Source organism: Corapipo altera, unplaced genomic scaffold (assembly GCF_003945725.1).
Source record: "Corapipo altera isolate COAL_440 unplaced genomic scaffold, ASM394572v1 55, whole genome shotgun sequence".
NCBI lineage: Eukaryota > Metazoa > Chordata > Aves > Passeriformes > Pipridae > Corapipo > Corapipo altera.
In genome coordinates this window covers 7,214,982-7,233,729 of record NW_020884882.1, presented here as the reverse complement: position 1 = coordinate 7,233,729, position 18,748 = coordinate 7,214,982, and the positions used below count along the sequence as shown (strand labels likewise).

The 18,748-nt window shown below is 39.8% G+C and overlaps 1 protein-coding gene across 1 annotated transcript; it reads right to left on the bottom strand.

Moving 5' to 3' along the window:
* Positions 1 to 410: 410 nt before the first annotated feature.
* On the bottom strand, positions 411 to 18,289 carry TXNRD3 (thioredoxin reductase 3). Its single transcript, XM_027640440.1, has 16 exons — positions 18,108 to 18,289; positions 12,114 to 12,174; positions 10,458 to 10,567; positions 10,157 to 10,270; positions 9,295 to 9,367; positions 8,341 to 8,460; positions 7,796 to 7,938; positions 6,382 to 6,497; positions 6,047 to 6,272; positions 5,728 to 5,820; positions 5,209 to 5,285; positions 4,762 to 4,918; positions 4,456 to 4,563; positions 3,478 to 3,573; positions 1,922 to 2,056; positions 411 to 1,633 (listed from the first exon to the last, which is right to left on the bottom strand). Exons 1-16 carry the CDS (start codon positions 18,231 to 18,233, stop codon positions 1,571 to 1,573), a joined length of 1,818 nt encoding a protein of 605 aa, XP_027496241.1. The 5' UTR covers positions 18,234 to 18,289; the 3' UTR covers positions 411 to 1,570.
* Between the last annotated feature and the right edge of the window lie 459 nt (positions 18,290 to 18,748).

The following is an 18,748-nucleotide window of genomic DNA, read 5'->3' as shown; positions in this document are numbered from 1 at the left end:
TATTTTTCAGTACTACAGCCCCCCCCCCCCCCCCCACAACCCCTAAAGTCTCCAAGAGTTATTAAATTTGAACACCAGCAAGAGTTGTTGCTCACACTTTAACTAGATTCTACTGAGCATCTCTGAGCTGTGTAGTGGTTATATGATATAACATAGGTATTTAGGATCTTCTGGAATATACAGAAGTGGTATAAAATTGTTCTCTTAGTCTGAGAAGAGAGAATTCTGTATAACAAAAATAGAAGCATGTTGGATTTCTTGAGCAAGGTGTGACAAGACAACTTGTTTCTCCATTTAAAAGATTACAGTATGCACAACTCTAGAGGTTTTGGTACTGCATGGGATAAACAACATAACTGAAGCACAATAAAATCTCGGGCAACATAAACCATGAGGTCAGACAACACAGCGTGTTGTATTCATTGTTTATTGAACTTCAAATTCCATGGTACATCACAGATTAAATAGTTAAAAACTGTTTACTATCATACAATGTTCAGAATAGTCTTTCAAAACATCCCTTTGGACAAAACTAAGCCAAATTCAAGCACAATTCCCCCAGAACAGTATGCCAGGGGTGGAAGAAAGCTTCAGAGTATTGACTGTACACAACACTACACAAAGCACACCAGGCCATTGCTCTGTGCTGCCACACATGATTCAGAGAGCAGCTCTAGACAATGCTTCACTACCATCACGGGCAGGCACCTACTGTATTAGTGAGGCAGTCTGCTTCCCAAAGACTTCAGTACTCCACTTAAGAGCACAGACTTACAGCTGTGGGTTCTGTAAGGTTTTTAAGTTACAGAGTTGAAACCAGGTTTGGGCAAACTGACGAGGTCTTGCGCTTATGCTCTTCAACCCTGACACACAAGATGCCTACAACTCAAATTTTTATTCTAAAGACATGTCCTCACCTGAGGTCAAACAACTATGAATGTGAACAACAGCAATGTCTCATGCTACTTTGAAGTTTTAGACTGGTTGAGGTGGGAGACTAGTGCTTGAACTGCACTGCTCAACACTGCAATCTATTTGTGGCATCTTGTCTCAACTGAACATACAAGTATAACAAAATTCATCAAAAAGATAAATCTGTCAACTGTAAACTGTTGGCAAGAATCATTCAATTATATATTTGTCTTCTGTTTCAAGCATTTGTACAAGACACTGGAACCTAGAAGCATCAGCTTTAATTTGTGCAATTTAAGAATTTCCTTCAGGAGGAGTTCAGTCATGTGACCAGAGGAAGGATCTCCCAACCTTGCATGGAGCCATCAGTCGTAGCTCACCTCACAAGAAGGTTCCGAGCTAGAACGTCAAAAAAGCACCGTAGTGCTAATTCCAAGCAAAGCCAGGATTTACAGTCCAAGATTTTCCTGCTGTATTACTGTTTCCATGTGCAACACAACTTACTGAGGAAGGCTCTCCAAGGCACCACTCCCAGCTGCAGCACGTACAGCGGTACTGATGCAAACGTTTACTTTGCTGCAAAGCAGTTGGATGTATTAGAGTTTCCCCAGAACTGAGTGTGAACAACATGGAAACATGTAAAACAGCTGGTTTAACCTCAGCAGCCCTTCTGAGTGATGTCTTGTCCCGAGGCCTTTGTAATATCCATTGTAGTGAACACCTGTAACAGATCAAAAGAATTGCTTATTTACTGTTGTCTGCATTATCATCCACATGGCTACTGGTCTCCTCTTATAAAGTAACAATGCTACATTTCTTTGAACTGTTAAAACAGAAAACAGGTTGTAGTGCACAACTAACATGTTTCCTATCACCTGTCAGTATCTTATGGTTAGGAGCTAAACAAATACTAAATAAACTTCAAAACACAATGTAGTAGTCTTTCCTTGCATCTAAAGGGTCTTCAAAAGCAGTTTTTAAATCGAGCTGTGCCTTGACCCTTCCTTACCTCTGCACAAGTAGGATGGATACCAATTGTTTCATCAAGCAGTTCTTTGGTGAGACCACATTTTATTGCAGCAGCAAAACCTTGGGTCACTTCGCCAGCATTGGGCCCAAGAACATGAAGTCCTATCACACGATTCTTTACAACACATGAGAGAAGAACATGAATTAGTACAAGGCAAAGTGCAACAAAAGCTCTAGTATGTAACTCCCACTACACTAGAAATGTATGTTATGAAAGCAGGTCAATAGCAGAGCCCTTAACAAAAAATTAACTACTTAAATGAAGTAGATCTGTAGTTCTTTCCATTCCAGTGTAGCACAATGAAATAAGTTTTAAAATGATTAGTCAGCACTTAATCAAAGATACTGTGTAATACTGAATACATTCTAGTTTTATCAATTGTTTTTATGATTTTATAGATATACAGTATCTTTAGTACATTCAGATTTAATATTATTTATCTATGTTGAAATTAGGTCAGATTTTATACTGTTTATATTGGAGAGCTTTCACTGGCTGTTTCCTCCCTCTCCCAGCAGTTAACAAGAGAAAAAAAGAAAACATAGGGTTGAACTTTGTCTTTAGCCAGATCTAGACTGCTGGCAGTAGGCTACAAGTTAAAAATGGATGTGGTTTGTTTCAATTTGTTTCCTGAATTGTTTATCAAGAGGCATACAAGCTGTGTTTTAAAACATTTTCCCAGGATGTTCCTACACCTTCAGGTCTGGCCATGATTTGCAAGAGAAGATACAAATTCCTCACAATGAGTGACTTTAATACACTGTTTACCTTACATTCTCCTCCAGCATCCTAGGAAAAAAACCTTTCATATAAAATCTAAATAAAGTCCCTCCTTCCACTGCATTATTGTAATTAGGATTATTTCCAATGAGGCTCCAATAAATCAGAAGTTTGAGCCTTTTGGCAGTCTTTGAGAAAGTGTTACGTGGACTAATTAGAAAAAGAATAAGGTTTACTTCCTCTTAGCTTAAAAGCCATGCTGTTTCATACCATTCCTTCTTTGTCTGTTCTCCCAGTTTTGGGAAAATGTATTAGACAGTATTGGCACTTTTGCCACAACAAGAATCTGCTAATCACTGAAAATTCCTGTATCTCATCAGTTTTCAAGGACCAACCACATATTTTCCAAGTTTCTATGAAACATGCAAAACTGCACTTCTCAAAGGACAAAACCACAAGGTCCAGAAATCTAAAGCAAGACACCAAGTGGCACAGTTACTCAAAACTCACTTGGAAGAAAAACTCTGGCAAATTTCTTCACAAATCTATCAAATAAGAATTCAGGGTGAAGTTTCGTAATGTACAAAGCCACCATTTGCTCAAACAGTTGCTAAACAAAGGAAAAAAAACCCCAAAACCCTAAACAAAACCATCAGCTCCCTCCAAATTGATCAGCCCTTTTAAAACAATTACTTATGTTAACAGATTGGGTAGAGCTGGCCTCAGGCAGGCCAAATAAAAGATCTTAGTCTTTTGGTCTGTCTAAAAATATTTCAAGAATACACTCAGCATATCCATTCCAGTCTACTACTTACATTGTCCTGTTTATTGCAGATAATCTTTGCATAACAGGTATTGTTATCTCTGCCTGGTACTGTCCATTCAAGTGGCCAGAACAAAGTGTGATAAACCTGGGAGAATGACAAGAAAAAGAGCATTAGAATTTCACAAATTAATTCAGTCAGACATAATTCTAATTTTTAGTACCTTTATAAATAGGTGGTTTGACATGAAGCCCACCAGATGTTTATTACATAAACTAGACAAGACAGTCATTTCTGTTTCACCCAGCCCACAGAGGCCATCCTCCAAAAGTCAGCAGAAGACTTGACTCAAACCATGTACCTCTGTTTAAATACTTAATTAAAACAGCAACAGATACACAGCATTTAAGATCGTACTTCTAGAAAGAGAAGTGTAAGGTTAATATCCAGTTTCTGTAAGTTTAAACCTATTCTGCAGAACAGCTAACAGCAGGAGCTAAATAATGCCAAGTGATTTCAAAGACATAAAGAGTTAAACACAAGGCATGTAAGCAGCTTTACTGCAACCCCCCAGGGAAGTGCAGAAGCCAGAAATTACTGTAGAACGTGGAAGTTATGCCCAACCCTCCTACAGTCATATGATAAGGTCAGGAAAAACTGATTCCCAATTCAAGTATAGAGAACCAGCAGAGAACAGCCAGTTCACCTCAGGAGTTTGGTACACTTCAGCAGAAAGTCTTTAATTCATGACAACAAGTAACAGTTTTGCAACCCAGGTTTGGCCTCCTGAGGTCAAATGCTTCTCAGCTGCCTGCAAATAGCTACAGGCAATTCTAATGGTATTAAGTCCAGTCCTGGGTTTCTGTGAATCCAGTATCTTATTAGCCAGATGAAAACACTGCCAAAACAGTTCTACCTATCTTGCTAACCTTCTAATCTTGTTTTAACACTATGCCTTGGGAGTAAAGCAGCAAGGCCCAAGAAAAACAGTCTCAAGCTACCAGTTAAATGATTCTTGAATGCTCTTACCTCCAAGTTTTGCTCTCCAAATTCTTCTACGGCTCTTTCTTCAGGAAACCCACAGCTGCCATACTCTAAAGGAGTAAACACTGTCGTTGGTACGTTGATATAGTCACACTAAAAATAAAAAAAATCATATTTAGACTATACAAGTTCTATACGTTTCATAACAGAAAAAGTTGTATTAGCACTTTTTTTTCTTTTTTACAAAACACTTGTAGAACCCACAGACAAGTGGACAAATGAACTCAAGTTACTGCAATTTTGAGGCAAAAAGCATAGAAATAAGTTGAAGATGTATGCTTATAGTTTTACCTTTCTGGAACTACCCCCATACAGCCTGCGGGCCAGCAGTCTCCCTGCCTGAATGGCAACTGGGGTAAGTTCAAGCTTTCCATCCAAGATATCCCCAATAGCATAAATATAAGGCACATTGGTTTGTTCTTCATCATTTACAGGTACTTTCCCATTCCTTTAAAACAAACAGAAGAGAACAGAATTCAGCATTACAACACTCCTCAGAGCTTGGCAAAAAAACAGAGGGGAGGAGCTCTGCCACAAAGGTGTTATTCTACCTACTGAGTACATTTTATTGAATATGCTTATGCCTTTTGTCACTTCAAAAAAGGTTTTAAAGGTTCACATAAATGCCAGGTATAAGACCATTAAAAAAAAAAAAAAATCCATCAGTACCAGTATGTACTGTTAAAGAGTTTAAAAATCCTTGCATTCAGTGGTTTAAGGGAATTGAGCAATACTCACTTCTCATTGATTTTCACACCAATCGTGTCTAAACCAATATTTCTGGTACATGCATCACGACCAATGGCTATCAAAACCTAAAAAACAAACCCCAAAATTAAATACAATAACTTCATGCAAGAGAAGCATAACATAACACTTCCTTTGGTCTTCTACTGAAAAAACTGAAGCATATGAATGAAGTGACTTTTTCAAAATTTTTTTCAGAAGCCACCAACAGGTCAGTCTTCCCCATGTGCAACTTGTTTCAGAGGTGCAACAAACAGCAAAACAGTACTTTCAGAACAAAACCAGAAGCAACTGTTCATATGAACTAAATTTCGTGCACAAAGTTTCTTTCGCCCATTCTGCGGACAGGGTTCAAATGAAGATGAATATTGAATTTTCACATATTTTTTTACACCAGTAATTTAGTTTTTTCAAGCAGAATTTCCCTTGAAAAGTTGTTCAAGAAAAAAGTATTTTCATACATTTTCACATGTATCTGTATTCAGTTATTTCAAAGCCAGAAATGCTTACAGTGTTATATTCTCCTTCAAAGATTTCCGCTCCCTCAGTAGACTTTGCCGTCACTTTCAGCCTTCCTGGCATGCCTTGCTCCAGCTGTTCAACCTGTGCAAATTATTGTAAGCTTAGAATGACCCACAGAGCAGAGATCATTTACACTGTCACTTCAAGCCTTGACCTGCTAATCTATCACTCAACAGTAAAACGGCTTAGCCTCATAAAACATTTATTTCTGCCGAGAGCCAAAGCCTTCCCAGACAACACTTGCATTTTACATGCGCTGTTCAAAGTAACCTTGTGTGGAGAGAGGAAACCTAAAGAAAGCACTTGCCTGAACAGGTACAAACTTCCTGAGGAACTTCACGCCGTGTGTTTCCATGTAAGCACCTACTTTTTCGGCCATTTCTTGGTCAAAGCCCCGCAGAAGGATGGAACGCACCATCACCGTGACATCCAGACCTAGACCAGCAAGAAATCCTGCACACTCCAGAGCCACATAGGAAGCACCCACAACCAGAGTTTTGCCAGGACAGTAAGGCAGGGAGAAGAGGTCATCGCTGAAAAGGAAAGAAATGTAAGTTACAAGGTTCTTCCAACACAAGCTTGTTTGTCTTTGCAAACACTCGAGCAGACAAAGTTCAGTCTACTATACCTTTTTAACCTCACCTTGTAACACAGAATTCTTTATCTCCAGGGATACCCAGATATCTAGGCCTTTCTCCTGTTGCCAGGACAAAAGTCTCTGCTGTGTGATAGGTTACTTGTCCTTTTCTATTAGTTGCCTGTTGATGAAGATGCAGTTAAGACAGTCTTTTTCACAGGTTTTAAAATAAAAACTATGTTTAAGAATGAAGAACAAGAGGTTTAAACAACAGACTATCAGGTTTTTCTCACATTAGAGCACTTAAAATCACTTACTTTTTGAATCCTGCCCATTTCAACTACCCATTTATATTGAACTATTCGTAACAACTTCACTTTCAGGTCACAAAAAGCCACAACAAATTAAGACCCTCTCTGCCCCTCCCAATAAAAGGCCAACATAATGCTAATGACAGAATAATATCAATTAGTTCTTAGGCTAATGCAGAAATTAAAAAATTAAACTAGTTGCATGATTTCAGCGAGCCTAAGATCCAACCTTTAAGTGAATTCAAACTAATTTAACCTCTAGAGACCCTTGGTCTTTCTCTCCCAAAATCTGATCTTCATTTTTGCTCTTTAGTTATTTTCCAACACAGACAAAGGGAAACTTCCCCCCCATTGAGTCAACAGATAATTCAGGTTGGAAAAGACCTCAGGAGGTCATCTAGTCCAATCTCCTGCTGGAAATCTTCCTTTTCTACTTCATTTATTGACTAAGGACACTTAAGCAGATGACCTGCATGCCTGGACACTACAACAGTTGGCACATGAGGCACATTGAACACACTACTATCTTTCACTGCTGGTCTCTGGGTTTGAAACACTTGTAGTTCAGCCTTGATATTGAAAACAGACAATTACACCCACTGAACGCTACAGTTGCCTTCAAGATGCACTCTTCTAGGTTAACCTTGCTACAGTATGATCATTTACAGCAAGATTGCCAGCACATGCTTTGTCTTGCAAAACTGACAGTTTAATTTGTATGCTGATGCAGCATAAGGTTCCAGCAGTGCTGTTACGCAAGTGCTTAATCTGAACTTAACTTCAATAGTTTTTACGCTTTAGTATGAAGGTTTTCCAAGTTGCAAAATCATACAGCTAAAGCTATTCTTTTTTTCCCCTCCTCACTCAGGCTGCTGAACTCAGTCATGAAGTTAGAGACCGAGACCACCTTACTCTATTCTTGCAAGACACAGGTTTAAAGATATCCACATTACTCTTACGTAACAGTTACTAGGTTTGCAGGCACTGTGGAATGTACTAAAGTACAATAATTATTTAAATCAATAATTTATTTCACAAATGAGTTTTTAACTTCAGTTGACCTAAGTTGGTAATATTAAGATGAAGCCTTTTCTGTGCTGGATTTCAAAAGGCAGTTTTAGAACACAAGTTTTCCCTCCCAATTAAGTCTTTTAAATGCAGGGCATACCTTAATTTTGTGTGGTTCAACGAATTCTCCATAAGAATTGAGATATGTCACAGACTTTTCTCTCAAGGATACTCGATAGCCCCAGTTTAAAGAACCAATGTAGTTCTGAATTGCTTCTACCATGACCTCCCAGTTGTGTTTAACTGAAATAAGACATTAATTTCATATTTAAAGAAACAAAAGTGCAGTGAACCCTTAAAAAAAACCTTATTCGCTATATATCATGCTAAGAAAACATCATTATCAGTAATGAGGATAATTATTAAGGTCTTGTTCTACTATGCTAATATTTACTTGACTTGCTACTATCTGAAATAAGTCCATTCTAGAAGTTCTTTCATTTATTTCAGATAATATAGGGAGCAAAACACAATTAACTTTCAACCCTAAAGGTTTTTATGACTCAAGAATGAGGATGCCTTCTGATTCACCTAGGAAAACTACTGAATTCTGCTTCTAATTCACTGAGTCCAAAGTACAAGAACAGTCTTGAGCTCAGCATCTCATCTGTACAGTCTTGGGCTGCCCTCCCTGTTCTTACTAACCTTGTTCTTCATACTGCCACCCGTATTTCCTTGAATCTTGGAGTGCCTGGCCCAGAAGTGCTGCTTGATGCATTAGCTTCTTAGGAATGCAACCTACATTTACACATGTGCCACCAAGTCCTAAGATGGAAAGAACCACGTTATTGTTTCCAAAAACAGGACATTTATGCTTTTCCTATTGTGTGCTTTACATAATCACCCATATATCAGTTGGTGAAGTTTGCTATAGTCACACAAGTAACATGAAATTTCTGTTGCAAGAGACATTTTAAAATACAATGAGTACACTAAGCTTATAAATTTGTATTCAGCTTAAGAAGTGACTAGACTCACTGAACCAAGATGGGTACAGTGTATCTTAAACACAGACCCAGGTTACTTATTCCACAGTGCTTAAGATTTTGGTCAAGTTGGTAAGTAAGCAAGGCAGAAAGCCCAGAGTTCCTAGAGTTTAGTATCAGCCATTATGAGGAATTTGAAACATGCATGTGTTTGACATACTAGCTACAAAAGCACATTCATTCCTCAACTCAATAAAATTTCACCAATGAAGTTCCTCACTCATTCTAAACTTCCAATATCACTTCCAATAATAAGGTCAGAGAGCAGGTGTCTTTAATTATGGAAAGGGGAGATATATATAGGCATGTAGTCACTGTTCTAAAGGCAGTTGTCCACAAAACAGAATCAGTGCACACACACCACCCAGACACTATTTGCAAGTGATCAAAACTAGAACATTTGACAAAGAACAGAGTTAGCAATGCACAAAACAGCAAGAACTATCCAGAAAGGCAGCAGGCATGCCAGGAAAACAACTCCTTCTGTTATCTGCATACCAAAATCACAGGAATTTAGCCTCAATTTCTAAGAACACGAATCCATAATATATAACATCTCAGTATGTATCACTGGTACTTGAGCATCATAAAATACATGATAACAGAAGCTTACCCCATGTGGTTCCAAGAGGTGTTGGAACAACATAATCCAATACCATCACTTTCTTTCCCAAGGCAGCAGCTTCCTACAAAAGATGGAAATGATCAGTCAGTTACTCAACCAAGAAGGTCTGTCCAGTCATTTATGTTCATGATACACTTAGCACTAAGAGAAGGCTTCTTTACTATCTTTACTAGTTAGTCTCATTATCATATATCATATCATATCTTCTATCTTCTTCACTAGACAATAACTGAAATCCCTCAGAAACTACTACTTTCTTCCAAACTTTGAATGTCTGCTTATATGTTCAATGCTGCACCCACATCATTCTATGCTGTTAAAACCTGAAAAAGGTAAGAGATGGATTTATGAGCCTATGATACTCTTCTACCTCACCCAAAGAAATATTTATGCTGTTAGATCTCTTTTCCCTTAGGAGGGTGGGACTGACTGTTCATGGATGACAAGAAGTGACAGTTGGAAGCACTTCATTTCAGGTGACTGATGATTCTGTATCCTAAAGTGTTAAAAGTCTTCAAGAGTAGCCTTTAAGTTTTCCAGATTACTGTCTGGAAGTGTTAAAGTGCCTGTGTATTACACATGAAAAGGTACTTAAAAAACATTTGGTTCCACCCTCAGCCAGAAAACTAAAACCTATTATTAGGATCAAGACCTGAATAGACATTGGCTAGAAACTGGTCCACACAGACCATTATCTCCTGAGTGAGCACCACTACTGGTTCATTAATTAACAAGTTGAACAGTAATACTCATCATAATATACACTGTTTTATAGTAATATAATTGAGAGATTAGCTTTTGAAGAAGTTTTACATACAACATGTTCTTTAATGAAATTTTCATGACATACCTTGGAACATGCAAGTCCACCTGAGCCACCACCAATGATAATGAGGTCATATTCATAGGGTTCTGTATCTTTGCTATCTCCAAGAAGTTTCTGCAATGATCCATCCTGATAAGCCTGAGAGAGAGAGGAAAAAAAAATAATCAAATTAGCACACACATTTTTGAGCAAACAGCAGCTGAGTCACAGTGACTCCTCTGAGCTAGAACACCCAGTCTAACAGGTCACACAAAATTTAACTATGATCAAACAGCAAATTCACTCAGTATTGTCTATTTCTATCTGATTTTTAAAGTTAAGTTACCTGGAATGTTGCATCACAGCCACCTATGTGAGTTCCATTGACAAATACATTAGGCACTGTCCTCTGATTAGTTAACTCTGCCAACACTTGCTGAATACTGGCCCCATCATCTAAGAATAAAAAGAACGGGTACATTATGAACAATTTTCAGGAAGAGAGCTTTTAAAACAATCTGAAGTATTAAAGGTTTGGACTGTGATACACCATAGGCCTGGTAAGAAAACAATTCCATTATAAACATCACATCTGCAGGTTTCCTGAACATAAGCAAGCCTTCAGAAACTACTTGTCAAAGGAGCATGCTTACATACAGAGGTTATACTGGTGTTTCAAGCCATAATTCTACAGAATGAAGTTAAAGTAATAAGAGTTTAGTCCTTTTATTTCCTCGATTCTTATCGGTCTCTTCCTGACAGTGTCACACTTGGTACTCCACAAAAATTCTTTTCTAGCTATCACAGGACATCACACAGACAGTTTTTCTTTCTCGAGAGCTGTCTGGTTTTGGGGCATGTTCTGTATCCATGCACATAATTTTGCCCAGCAGCTCTGTATTATGAGAATACTGGGAAGGGAAGTATGAACATGCTTTTTTACTTACCCTAAAGCTACCTTCAGACTTTTTCTACCCACCACAATGTCTTAAACTTTCCAGTTTTAAAATTATCATTGCTTGATCTGACTTGTCATCTGAATGATTAGTACCTACACACAGGCTCAATTTGGATCTCTTGGCAGCAAATGTGAGAAGGAGCATTTACAGTAATCACTTTGACTAAAATCTTTTTATTCCAAGACCCCATCTATTTTGTATCAGTAATCTGAGCAGTTGCAAGGGAAATACATTATTAATTATGAGGAATTCCAGGGTAAAAAAAAAAATAAAAAAGGGTTGTGCATTGTACTTTGCATATCTTGGGCTATAATTACTTCACAGTACCACAACTTGAATAAAAAGTAAAAACTATGAAGAAATGAATAAACACGTACATTTCTCCCAAACATTGAGACAAAAACACTTCAAAAAGGCATTAGAACTTTAGAAAAAAAAAATTGGAAACTTAAGTTTTGTACAGAAAAAAAATTGATCATACATATTCAACAGCTTACAAACAGTGCAACTAAGAGTTTACTAAGAATCATGCAAGAAACTACTTGTTCCTAAAACTACATTAAAATCTACATGCACTCTGTACATATATGCATAAGGCACTGCACATATGCTAAAACTAAAGCAGCTTGGACTTTAAAAAAAACCCACCTCAAACTAGCAGCAGCCAAGGTACTAGAATTTACCCTTCCTTGCAGTGACTCAGCAACTTTCCCAAAGAAGGTCACCCATATACCAAGTCAAACATTAACAACTCATCCAAAGCCACAACAGAAACAGAAGTAGGAAATAATACCACAGACTTTTTCTCAAAAGACAGAGCTCTTTGTAGAGAAATCGGATCTCACATCCTCTATCAATTGCTCATTTTTACAGTTAAAAAAATTTCAGTTCTACTAAAAACACATTCTTTTTTAAAATCCACATTGAAGACTATGTTTTTATACATTCTCTGATTAGTTCAAGACAGCTTAAGGAATCATGCACAGTCATCCATTTTTGGTTACATTAAACAGCACATGATGGATTTTCTTTCTCCTACTCACCAGTCACATCAAGCTCCAAAGCATAGTACTCCACACGCATGGAGCGGAAGAGTTCCTTCACCTGCAACACAAACAGACACGAGGCCAGTGCAAAGCTTTCTCAATATCTGACACTCAGGGTAAAACTGACTCTTGGACATAAACAGGGAACCTCTAAGTCTCAGTCACTATGCTCTGAGGGCTGGGCTCTATGTGGCTTTGCTAAAGTTTGGCACTACTTTATGTTTTGCACTTAAAGCCGGGCTATTTAACCTTCCGAGACAAGTTTCATTACCTAAGGAAAAGTTTCTATACACAGTTTCCTTAGCTGCAGACTCCTGCATCCCTGACATACCAAAAGCCAGGAAAGTGGTTGCCATGTGGAAAAACAGAGAGATAAAGCAGCAGCAAGATTCTTTGGTAGTATTACAGAAAAAAAAAAGCAGAAGAAGGGAGTAGAGGATAACATGCAAAACAAAACATTCTCAAGAAAATAAAAAGAATCTGGCATTACAAAAAGCTGCAGAAAATTCTAATACTTTCTAAGTGTACTCAGCTGGGTGTTTTTCTAACCTCAGTTCTGGATGGACAGAGTGTACCATTACCAGATTCATACCAGGCAGCCTTTTAGAAACAAGATTTTTACAGTAGCATTGTTTATTAAACTCTCAGTATTCAAATTGTGAATTGTCTTTCCAGATGGACAATGCCATCTCCCAGGCAACTACCAGCAAGACAAGAGGGCATGGCCTTTAGCTGTGCCAGGGGAGGCTTAGGTTAGATATTAGGAAGAAATTCTTTACAGAAGGGGTAATCAGGCATTGGAATGGGCTGCTCAGGGAAGTGGTGGATTCTCCATCCCTGGAGGTTTTTAAGATGAGACTGGATGTGGCATCAGTGCCATGGTCTGGTAACCACGGCGGGGTTGGATCAAGGGTTGGACTTGATGATCTTGGAGGTCCCTTCCAACCCAGCTGATTCTATGATTCTATTCCATACCTCACAGCACAGGATGTAGTATTACATACAGCAGTATTTACTCCTTTGAAATATAATCTGCAGACATGCCTGTGCAAATGAATATTGTAAGACTATGCATTAAAAAAATAAATCTGCTTTAATCATAATTATTTGGATGTGAAAACAGCTCTAGCAAGAATCACTAAATGCCTGTATGATGGATCCACTTGCCAGCATGGAGTCTGAACATTTTACAACCAGCTTTCTGATGAACCTCAAATTTACTTACAGTGCTTCATTAAGAGTATGCTGAGTCACAAGATTATTCGAATAAGTTTAAAGATGTCAAGTACATGATGAATAAAAATGTTTTTAATGTTTCTGTGATCCATGCTGTTACTATGCTGAAGACTGAGTATTCCAGTGCTTTCTGACAAAGTTTCAGCTTTATACAAACAGGAAGATTTTGTATTCTGTACCAACCACACAGTGAGTTTCTTACCCTATCATGTATCAACCACAACACACAAAAATAAGCTCTGCTTGTATAATTGATTGTACTGGTTCTACAGTTATAGAATAATTGAAGTTGTAAGGGACCTTTGCAGGTCATCTGTCCCAACTCCCTGCTCAAAGCAGAGCCAAAATGTGAAAGCTGATCACATTGCTTAAGCACTGTCCTCTCATTCTGAACATCCACAAGGACAGAGACCCCAGAACATCCCTGGGCTGGTTCAGTGTTTGACCATCCTCACAGTAAAGAACTTCGATCTCATTGGAGTATCTCCCACTGCAACTTATGTCTGTTGGTCCTTATCCTTTCACTCCTCAACTCTGAGAAGAGTCTGGTCATCTTGACAGCTGAGGACAGTAACTAAAATTCCTCCTCAGCCTTCTTAAGGTTCAACAAACTGAGCTCCTCCTTCACACATCCAGTGTGTGAGACACTTAGTCCTCTACCCATCTAGGTGACCTAAAGACTTTGGTCCTAAGCTCCCCATTACCTTAAGACCTTGGTCCTAAGCTCCCCATTACCTTCAGGCTTGCTTCCTGGAATGATTATGGCTACAGGCTGAATGAAAAGAAAACAGCAGTGGAACTGCTGCAGACCTCCACTCTGCATCTGCTGTTATTAAGCCCAAGCTGAATGCCATGAAACATCTAAAAAGCAGAGTTTAAAGAGATTACTACTAGGATGTGGTAAGTTAAGAATCTGGAGGGAAGTCACAAAATTAGCTACTTGGCTGCTAGTCTAGTTTTCAGCAAAGTAGAAGAGTAACAGGCAAGATTTCATTAGTTTGTTGTTTGTTTTTTTTTTTTTAAAAAAACTTTACCAAAACATTGCAACAGCAGCTGGCAGGAGGGAGGACAGGACAGAACATTAGTATAACAAGAAAGGATTACACTCAAGAGAGGACAGATTTGAGGCATTTAGGCCACCTTTATTCTCTACTGAAGATATGTAGTAGAGAGAACAAAAATCAGAAGTCAGCATCCTGATTAGAAGTAGCTATTGCACTTTATACTTACGAACAGATTATACTTGTGCTAATGAAACTGAAAGAAAGAACAGTAACATATGAGCAGTTACAAAATCTTCAACGCACGCAAGAGATAACAGATCACTTCAGTTTGGAAAAGGAAATGATTAGAAGTAGAAAGATAACATACACTAATCATGAGTAATATCTAGATAAGGTGAAGAGGAAATGATTTCTCGGAAATACTCACTGGAGCACTCAGCAACAACTGCTTTTTCAAGAAAACAATTTTGAAATGAAAAGTAAACCTCCCTATGGAACATAACCAGAGAACCCGACACTGTACAAGCCAAAATTAAAAGGAAATCAAAGAAGCTATTAGATCAACTAATGAAAAAAAAAAAAAAATCCACTGAAAACTTTTAACTCAATAAAACTAATACAAACTCAGGTCAAGAAATTCCAATCTCACACAGTGCTGGAAACTCCAGCAGCATACTGGCAGATTTTCTTCCATACAGCCCAACCCTAAAACTGTAATTTCTTTAAAGTGTCTGGAATGAGATACTAGGTTGCATGGTCACTCATATAACAATTTACTTCCCTTCTCACCAATGCAATGATCTCACCTATCTACTAAACTCCAGTTTTCACAAGAAGTGATAGACTAGAAACACTTCCAAATATTATTTAGCAGTAGATAATTTCTCTGAAACTGAGAAATTGGCCTAACTTTAGAAAACTGTTCCTGGAGATGCTGTCACTAGGGTAGCTAAGCAAGTTTGAAACAAGCTTCATACCATAAAAGTAGTAATGGTATGTCCTAAGTCTGCTGTTTCATGTATTAGCTAACATTTCATAATAGCTACAGCTGAATTGACCAGAACTCCCTACGATTGAGAACATCATCTGTAATAGCATAAAATATAACTAAAATAAACAGCAACTTCTATACAATCACAGTTGTTGCTCCTCAAATTTCAACATATCACAGTGTTCAGACTTGCCATTTTTTCAAGCTAGAAAAACCTATGTTTTCTTCATGCATTTCTATCTTGCTTAGTATCTTTCCCGGGTGCTAAGAAATTAAAGAACAGCCAAGTTGTTATGACAAACAAGTAATTCTACCACCACCCCCTCTCCACCACTGTCTTGTTAAACCAATTGAACAATAAATTGCATTTGCAGAAGAACAACTGCACAATTGCCAAGTCATGTTACTAGCTAAACTGAATACAATCAACTATTTAATTCACTTACAGAATTTATTTGCAGCGCTGTTTCTGAAGGAAAGAACAAATCTTAATTTTCTTCCAGCACAGCTACCTCCATTTGAAATAAAGAATTCTTTCCATCCCCCAAATTAGGTCCTTTTTAGAGCATGAGTGTTCTCTGCACTTGTGCTAATCATCTTCAGTTTTTCAATTAATCCTACCAAAAGCATATTGCTAACAGCCATCCACAGTAAAAGACAGACACAATGCACACTATTCATATCTGTCTTTAAGAACTCAGAACTATGTGATTACAGGCTAAGTACCCAAGCTGTAACTACACTTTCAAATTATATCCACTTCATTAATTCTACAGACTAGATCAGCTAGCAAGAATGCTGCATTACCCATTGTTTTCACATTCCTTTCACTAATTTCTAACTCTTCAGTGGGAGTTGTTAATACCCACAGTGTTGAAGATATTTCTCTGTTTTATCACTTGATGTCTCATGTGAGGCTTCATTCTCTCAAACTTTCTTCTTCTAATTTTCTGCCTGCAATCTATACCTCTGCTACAAGTTTTCTTCATTATATTACCTTTCTCTTCTACTCCAAACAGAAACGTAAGCCAAGGAAATCCACCTACCAATCAGCTCCTCTTCCCTCAGCCCCATTTGTCACCTGTTCCTTCACAAAAATTCATAATAGGTCTTTCAACTCCACCTCGTAGAAAGGGCCATGAGAGAGGGCCCTCCTACTCCCAATATTCATTCTTCCCCTTTACAAGACAATAAAGATAATATTCCTCATATCTGACTGCTTCCCTGAAGCAAATAATCCTGCCTAATGAAGAAGGCCTGAACAAATCCAGGAAAAAACAATCTGGAATTTAATTACTACAATTAAGTCTTTTTTCCCCTCAAGTTCATTGCCTTAGTCTAGACCTACTGCAACACCAGGAACAGATGAAGGAAAAAGGCCCAAGGCTTAAAAAGTTACTGTGCCATTGTATGATCTCAAAACCACTGGACTGAGTGCCACGAGCATCAAGACTTGCAATCATAATCAGTAAAAGCAAACAGGGCGATACAGACAGGAACGACTAAGCATTTCTAAATGGGCAGCACTGAAGTCCTCAAGAAGAGAATTTCTCCGCAACAGAAGGTAACATCTCTGTCAACTGGACTAGACTGGAGCAAGACTCCAACGTTTCATTTACCAAAACTTCCAGTGAGTAAATTGTTAAGTAAATTTTAGAAGCATTTGAGCTGCCTCATATGCTGTACTATCTGCCAAAACATAGTTAGAGAGGAGGCACTGGTTTTGTCTATCCTCTCATACACAGAGGCTTCCTTTCCCAAAACCTCAATTAAGTTTTAAGTGAGATACAATATACTCATATAAGTTTTTTACAAGAGGGTCATACATAACATTTCCTCCCCCACAAGAGCTCCCGGAACTAAACCCAACCTACACGTGGGAGTGAGGCTTCAGAGTATTTTCCTGGTTGTCAGTTCCATTGAGGAACACCAGGACTCGACCCCACAGTTCCAATTATGCTTTCCCACCACGGTCACATGAAATATGGCAATGTGGGGTTTAACTAAAATTTCATAACATGCTCTTTGTAAACATCTAAGAATCCCAATGCCTACAAACACCCACATTCTGTATGGTCTATGACCAGTGTGTTGGTATTGTAAAATTCTAATGAAGGCCCTGGGTTTTTTTTAATTACTCTGGCTCAGCAGTTATAGCCACCCTGTGACATGGATGCGCAACCAGGGCTAAAAAGATATTTTCCTCTAAACAGCACAATTAATCAAGAGTGCTCTTTTTTTTTTAAAACGCACATCATAGCGAGCATTTAGAACTTAAACTTGCTATACAGTCAGCCTTCTCCCTGAAATTTAGAAAGAGCAGAAAACAACACTTTCCTGGGACGCAGCTTTGTCCAAGCTTAACGCCAACGCGGTACCCAAACTTCCAGGGAGAAAGGAAGACATCCAGCACCCTGAGCTTCGAGAAGCAGCTACAGGAGCTGATCAGAACTCTCCACACATCCCTCTACCCGCGTGGCAAAGGGAAAAGAACTGCCAAGGACGCCAGTTCGGATCTTTGCCTCGTTCCACGCCTGGTAAGCGGTTTCCAAGGGCTGGCACGTGGTGCTCCAGAGGAACGGGCACAGCGCTACCTCTGCACGCTCCAAACCCCATCCCCACACAGCCTGAGCTCAGCCCCGCTCCCCTGCGCCCTTCCCTGCCCGAGGCGCTCCCGGAGCAGATGTGTCCCCATGTACCCAAAAAGGAAGGAGGGCCCGCGGGGGGACCGCGCCGAGCCCGCTCCCGCCGCCGCCTCACCTTGTTGCAGTACGGGCAGTAGCTCTTGCTGAAGATCATGACGCGGTGGGAGGCGATGAGGGTCCGCACGCGGAGCTTCAGCCCGTCCCAGTCGGGGAGCGGGGTCTGTCCCGGCGGCGGTGCCATGGCGTGGCCGGCTGAGGCGGGCGGGCAGCGGCGCCTTCCCCGCGGCGGCCGCGCTGACCCTCGGCCGCGCCCCGCCCCTTCCGCGCCGGGCGGGGGGACGAGCCGGGCCGGCCCACCCGCAGGGAGCGGGGGTGAGCAACACGGCGAGAAGGGCTTTCCGCCCTGTATTTCAGCCACGTTCTCTATGAGTCGTTGTAAAGGAATAAAACTACTTTTGTATCAGAAAGAGAAGCGTCACTGTTCACCTAAAGGCGCTCTAGAGAGTGTTAAACTTGCGCTGTTTAACCCGCCCTCCCCTCTGCAACGAATGGAATGAGCCAGCAGGAGGGAGGGGGGAGCGCGCATGAGCGGGGCGGGCGCGCGGCCCCGGCGGCGTGAGGACAGGGCTGGGCCGGTGCCGGGCGGGGAGGCCGCGGGTCCGGGCATCTTACTGTGCCTCCGGGGCTGTGGAGAAGGGACAGTGCCAGCAGGGAGCGGCTGGAAGGGACAGCCTGGAGCTGGGGCTGGCGCGGGGG

Coding starts and splice junctions, on each gene's coding strand:
- TXNRD3 (XM_027640440.1), bottom strand. CDS start 18,233: ATGGCACCGCCGCCGGGACAGACCCCGCTCCCCGACTGGGACGGGCTG. Junction 10,271..10,457: donor GCTGTGATGCAACATTCCAG/GTAACTTAACTT, acceptor TCTCTCTCTCAG/GCTTATCAGGATGGATCATT. Junction 6,273..6,381: donor AAAGAATTCTGTGTTACAAG/GTGAGGTTAAAA, acceptor TTTCCTTTTCAG/CGATGACCTCTTCTCCCTGC.